Genomic DNA, 6,597 nt, shown 5'->3' with positions numbered 1-6,597 from the left:
TGATTGCAGTTATAAATGTTAAGCTGAACCATGAGTTTTGCATTGCATGATCTACTTACGTGTTGTCGTCGCCTTGAAAATGAGAGAGCTACAGAGCGAAGGGTAACAAGTTTTCTTCTGGTGTGTGTGCCGAAGGCAATGAAGGGAACCTTTAATAATTCTTCTTCTTGAAATAAATTTTCAGAATGAAATTGAAAACTTCAAACGACTCCTCCGTGATCCTGGAACAGTTCTCCGGCTGGACCAGAATTCTGATTCTGGACAAGGAAACCAACTCAACTGGGATGCTGTGTTTAGGTAATTTCCTTTTCATGTCCAGAGAAAAGCACCTTTTTTTTTTTCTTTTTTTTTTTCCCCCCCCCTCTTTGTGGATGATCAAAGTTCTCTTGCATGGAACATTGTTATTTTGTTGATCAGGCTTATATTAATACTTACCTTCTGCAGACTGATTCAGACTTCTTTTTGGTTTGTAAACAATAAATGGCTTAGGTTTAGTCTCTATCTAAAGGACCTAAAGTTAAATTAAGCCAAAAATTCATGAAGTGGTTCAGTGCAACACCTATCACACACAGAGGTTGCAGTAGATCTAACTGCTAGGAAACTAATCATTAATTAGGTGGTTGATTATTCTTGCAAAAATAATAGTTACTTTTGTTTATTGAAATCCTCTGCATCTGATTTTCAGTGTATAATTCATATGTAGATTGGAGATAGTTCATCAGAATTTTTTGTGTAACTGAATTCTTCAAGGTGCAATGGAAGGGCTGTGGCTTTTCAGTTAAAAAAGTTGTGCTGTGAGCTTTGTAGAGGCCCATGTTTGAAATAATCTGCTTTAGGTATGCTACAAGGGAAGACTGAGTGGGAGCGTGGTAAGTTCTTAGAGCAGTTGGGCCCAGCGTTAATTTCATTTTAGAAGTGCAGTTTAAGTATTAGTTTTTGTAAGCTGATGTCTAGGCAGCTTTCCAGCATGTTTTTTGGTTGGACATCATTTGGATAGTTCTCATATCTTAGATGTACCACTAATACTGTGAGAAGTATTTGATAATTTTTTTTGGTGTTGCTTTCGGGATGGCCAGTAGCATATGAGAATACAAAAATGGACTTTCAACTGAATACAAGTAGTAGGACAGAAATTCTACAGTAATTGGCAGTGACCAAAGCAGTGAAAAGTTTAATCTATTCATACTATATTTTAATTGCAAATGATAGAGCAATAGGACTTGAAGGGACTATTATTATTTTGTGTAAGTATTTTTATTTATGTATCATAAATAAAAACTTAGTATTGCATTTTTTTCTAATTAAAAATATTGTATGTAACATCATGCAAAGATAATAGGAAAGTTTGGTTCCTATTCAGGTTGCTTTTGAGTTACTTTAAAAACTAAAAGCAACTTTGTTGCTTTTAGTTTTTAATAATGGGAATTGTGAAAAGGTTAAGTGCCAGTGTTCTAGCTTAAAACATTCACCTGTTTTATTAGTCATAAATTTGCAGATCTTTCATTGGTATCTCTTTTTGAAGTGTCTTGAAGAAATATTTCCAGAAAGAAATGGAAACACTCAGACTGACGAAACCAAATGCATCTGCTTCAACCCAAAGTTCCAGACAGAAGAGGATGCAAGAGATTGGCAGCCTGGTCAAATATTTCATCAGACGTGCTAATAGAAGTCAGTAATAAACGATCGTATAAAATTATTGTTTTGTTTTGATACCTTGCCTTAAACTTCAAATTCCTTCCCTGAAGTGAGTTGCCAGGGTGGGATTCATCTTGGTTGCTTCCAGACATTTACAATTCAGATATCTTCATGTGAGTTAGTCCTTTGTGTCTCTGTCCTTGTTCATGATCACTGTGCCTTTTTCTGATTATTCAGTGTGCTTATAACTGGTGTATCCTCTCCTCTATCATGCACAATTTCATTCTTAGTAGCAGTTTAAGTAGATGATCTCCAACACAGTGGTTTCTGAGCTGTAGTTTTATTTTTAAGTAAGCACAGAAATGTTCATTTTACAGGCAATTAATTCCAAATGTATTTGGCACGCTTTGGATTAATTAGAGTCTACTCTTGTTTATTCCCACAGGAGGACCCAGACTGGAATGCCAGGAACTTCTGAATTATGTCTTGCAAATTATAAAAGATCCAACAAGTTGTGCTGCTTATGGCTCTGACTGCAGTAGTATACTCCTAAAAGATATCCTGTCAGTAAGGAAGTATTGGTGTGAGATACACCAGCAACAGTGGCCAGGTAACATTTTCAAGCCTTCTTAGAAATGTATTTTACTAGTGTGGAAGTATGGTTAGGGCATTTTAATTGTTTGATGCTTTTCCTGCAATGCCACGTTGTATGAAGTTCTACACAAACCTTTATTAAATTTTGTGTCAGCATTGAAGACTTAGCATTGAAATATACAGAGCAGCAAAGATTAGGAATTGATTTTTCTTTCTGCTTTATGTATTTCCCGCTGAAACATGCACTTATAAAAATGGAGTTAGATGCAAGTTCTCTACAGGGTTTAACATGTATAATGATTTTAATATGTATAAAGAATCCATGGAACATGTGTACAGGAAATAGCCTCTGTAACACTGATGTTGGCATGCAGTTGTTTACAAGTTACTAGGTACTGGCTGGTATAGTTTTGGAATAGTTAATGTACTAATGTCAGATTTTATTATTTGAGTTTTGTTGGCTCATGGAAGTCTAAAAAAGCATTGATTCACTGCTAGGCAAAAGAAGGTGGTAGAAATTTTACAGTTTAGTTTATTGAATGTTGCATGTGCAATTCTGGAGAAAGTGTAGAAGTGAAGCATAGAACTTTGCATTCTTTGCATGGTGTAGTGTTTTAGAGTTAGGTTGTTTTCTGAAAAGCGTTTTCTGAGAAAATGCTCTGCTCTATAGCTTAAAGAGAGTTGCTTAACTCCGTAGTGGAAATATATTTGCAAAAGATTCAGAGAGGAGTCTAGTAATACTGGGAGTCAAAATGGAGGCCAAAAATTTTGTGTAAGGTTGGCAAAGCTACGAGGCTGAACTATACCAGTATGGTATGGGAGATATGACTGGAAAATTGGAGAGACTGAAGGTGGGGTCAGAGAAACTAAAGAAGATGGTAGAGGTAGAACTGGAAATTGGAGGTTGGAGGGGAAGCTTGAAATGTTTGTGGGAGCTGCCTGAGGCTAGAAGCCAGTGAGGTGGGGGGAGAAGACAAAGGGGGCTGTTACTTCGCAGGTAAGAACTGGGAACTCAGGTAAGATTGAGAATAGGCAGATAGGGAATGGGACAAGAAGTCAAGGGTGTTGGAGACAGATATTGAAGAAGGCAGAGAAGGGAAATGGAGTATGAGTATCACAGGAAAGGTTTGTACAGGTTGCATGAGGAGCCTGCGAAAGTTGTTGTGTAGCAGTTAGGTAGCTTAGGAACACGTGAGCTGAGCCTATCTGAATATGGCCTGAAGCTCCTAAGGGAGGGGCACAGTGGAATGTAGTCACTGAAGTGAGGCAGGACTGAAGGCCATAAATTTAGAAGAGGTTAAATCTGTTATGTGTAGCAAATTGCTTTATTAATGGAAGAATATATGAGCTTTATGAAGGTTATCATAACCTTTGCTAGTGATTCCAACTTAATGCTTGTTTATAAAATCTTGGAGTACAATTGATAAGTTTGTTTTCTGTTGATAAAATCAGCGATGTGGTACAGGAGTTGAAGATTGAATGGAACAGAATAGTTCAGTTGGAAGGGACCGTCAGAGACCATCAAGTCCAACTGCCTGGCCACTTCAGGACTAAGCAAAAGTTAGAGTATATTCATGAGGGCATTGTCCATTTGATGCTTGAACATTGACAGGTGTGGGACATCAGCCACCTCTCTAGGAAGCCTGTGTTTGACCACTCTTACCATAAAAAAAAAAAAATCTAGTGCCTGATCTGACCCTCCCTGGTGCAGCTTTGTGCTGTTCTGACATGTCCTGTCAGCAGTTACCAGGAAGAAGAACCAACACCTCATTCTGTGCTTCCCTCCTCAGGTTTAGAAAATACATTCCAGCTGTTGCTCCAAAGCAGTTAGATTTGGCAAGCAAATACCTACTTCATGAGGCCCTTTTATCTTTTGGAAGTTCTGAGCTTCTTGATGTAGATAATTGTCTTAAAAATTATGAGGAGCTCTCATATCGGTGTATATTGTCTGCATTGTCAAAGGACTCACCAAACTCCAGTAAAAGCTGTATTTCAGCAGAAGCTGAATGCAGCCTTACTGAAGACCCATGAGGTGCTCGTGGGACTGTGCACCCCATGCATCTTGGGCATTGACTTATTTAGAGACCCATGAGGACATCAGTGGGCATTTGATATTATCACTCTAGAAATGACTGAGGACACTCCTTTGCTCAACTGCTTGACCCTCTCAAAAGGAGGAGCGATGAGGATTGCAGCAGGTATCACCTGAGTTGATTCTGGTTGCAATTTGGTGCACTGGTGACAATGTTGGGCCAGCACAGATTTACACAGTCCTGTACATGGGTCTTATCAAAGGCCTGGAAAGTTCAGGGGTAATTGCTCAAACTAATTCACCATTCAACAACCCCATCTAGCTAGTGTGAAAGTCAATGAGGATTGGAGATTAACCAGAGATGTAACATCAACCTTGAACACAGCAGTACCAGGTTTTTGAACTACAGTAGGAACTGAAAGCAAAGTATGCTACCCAGTATGTGACTTTTGACTCAGATAATGAATTTTGTTTTGTTTCCCTGGCCCCTGAGTGTAAACCACAGTTGGCCTTTACCTGGAGAGGAGTAGAACATGCTTAGAACTTTCTGCCACAAGGAAGAATGCCTAGCCCATCTGTCACAGACTTGTACAAAAGGTTTTGGAAGAAGGCAGTGCTTCAGAGCACTTAGAGTACATTGATGACTTTGTAGTAGGGGAAACATAGCCTAAGAGTTGAGTGTATAGCAAAAGCAAAGGGATGATTGGGATTTTACTAAAGGCAAGATTCACTCTCAAAGAAAGGAGGTAAAAAACCTGTGCAAGAAATAGTTTCTTTGTGTCAAATGGCAAGATATGCTGTCATATTTCAGCTGATGTGATTTACAGAATCAAGGCAATGTACAGCTGACCAATAAAAAGGAAACACAAGTTTTTCTTGGATTGGTGAGATTTTGCAAATGTACATCTCTGGATACAGTCTGCGTATGGATCAAGTCACCAGGAAAAAGGTGACATTCAGGTGACAAACTGAGCAACACTTGAGATCCAACTATAGGCTACCAGGTATATACCCTGTCAGAAGAAATGTTACCCATCTGTGAATGAGTCTGGGCTGCATTTGAACTACTGGAATTGAAATCAGAAATGTTTCTGGCCCTTCTCCTGTTGGTCCTTCACTGTGTGACGAAAGGAGGAATGCTTTTGACTTACTATGCACCAAGTGGTATTTGGAATAAATGGGCAGCCTAAATAACCCAGTGGGCTCATAAGGACAAGGAGGCATGCTTGGGCTTGCTGGAGGAGTTGATGGATTGGCCCAAACATAGTGATTTCTGGGGTGCCACCCAAGGTATTACCATATGCTCCAGCCCTGAAATATAACAGACTTTCGAAAGGTTGGTAATATGCCATGTTCTCTAAAGGTTCTTGCCTAATTGTTGGCAATCAGCAAAAATGGAAATCTGTCATTTGGAATCCTGTCCAACAGGTGATAAAAAATGTATGAAGGTGAAGGATGATCAAGTCAGGGGAGACGTGGACATACTGGAGAAAGTCCAACAAAGGACCATGAAGATGACTGAGGGACTGGAACATCTCATAGGAGGATAGTGAGAGAACTGACTGTTTAGCCTGAAGAGGAGAAGGCTAAGGGGTATCTTATAGTGTATACAAATGCCTGAAGAGGTGCAAAGAGGGTGAAACCAGACTCTTTTCAGTGGTGCCCAGGGACAAGATAAGGGGCAGTGGCCACAAACTGAAATGTGAGAGGTTCCATCTGAATGCCAGGGAGCATCTTCATGGCAGTGAAGGTGATGGAGCACAGGCAGAGATTACCTAGAGAGGTTGTCAGCTCTCCGTCCTTGGAGATGTTCAAAAGCCACCTGCATGTGGTCTTGGACAAGCTTCTCTGGCCATTCCTGCTTGAGCCACTAGATGGCCTCCAGAGGTCCCTTCCAACCACTCTGTGATCACCAAACCTTATGAAACATGGAGCTGACAGTTGTTATTGCCAGCAGTTACAGGAAAACAGAAGAGGCTGGAAAACGTCCCAAATAGTAGCTAAATCTCTAATAAAGAAAAAGAAAATCATGGAAAGAAAGGATAGATATTGCCAAGGAGGCTTCTTTACTCCTGTTGCTTAACAAACTACTCTTCTTTTTCGGTAATCTTAACCTTAAGTAATCTCAATACCCTGATGCTCTATTTGCTGTGCCACCCCCTGCTGTTGAAGTTAACAGGTTTTACAGTTTTCAGGGCTTGACTTCGCCTGTCTATTGTAAGAGTTAGGGCAGAGATGGATCTATCCCAGTGTTACTGCTACCTACAGAGAACTGTCCTTGATAGCCTGAGAACTGTGGGAAGGATGGCAATAAACAACAGAACGATGCATTGTCA

At 39.9% G+C, this 6,597-nt stretch overlaps 1 protein-coding gene across 5 annotated transcripts in view; it reads left to right on the top strand.

Annotated features, from left to right (window-relative positions):
- Nucleotides 1-6,597, top strand: part of ATM (ATM serine/threonine kinase) — a 74,895-nt gene that overhangs the window by 1,220 nt on the left and 67,078 nt on the right. For all 5 annotated transcript variants that reach the window (XR_004751211.1, XM_035327152.1, XM_035327126.1 and 2 more), the window contains exons 2-5: nt 10-102; nt 185-297; nt 1,523-1,668; nt 2,081-2,245. Coding sequence is in view for 4 of the 5 variants with exons in the window: in XM_035327152.1 (XP_035183043.1) it covers nt 31-102; nt 185-297; nt 1,523-1,668; nt 2,081-2,245 (496 nt within the window). In the remaining variant the exon portion in view is untranslated. The remainder of the gene's footprint in view (nt 1-9; nt 103-184; nt 298-1,522; nt 1,669-2,080; nt 2,246-6,597) is intronic.

The sequence above is a fragment of the Oxyura jamaicensis genome, chromosome 1 (genome assembly GCF_011077185.1).
Source record: "Oxyura jamaicensis isolate SHBP4307 breed ruddy duck chromosome 1, BPBGC_Ojam_1.0, whole genome shotgun sequence".
NCBI lineage: Eukaryota > Metazoa > Chordata > Aves > Anseriformes > Anatidae > Oxyura > Oxyura jamaicensis.
This window is presented reverse-complemented; position numbering and strand designations above follow the sequence as displayed.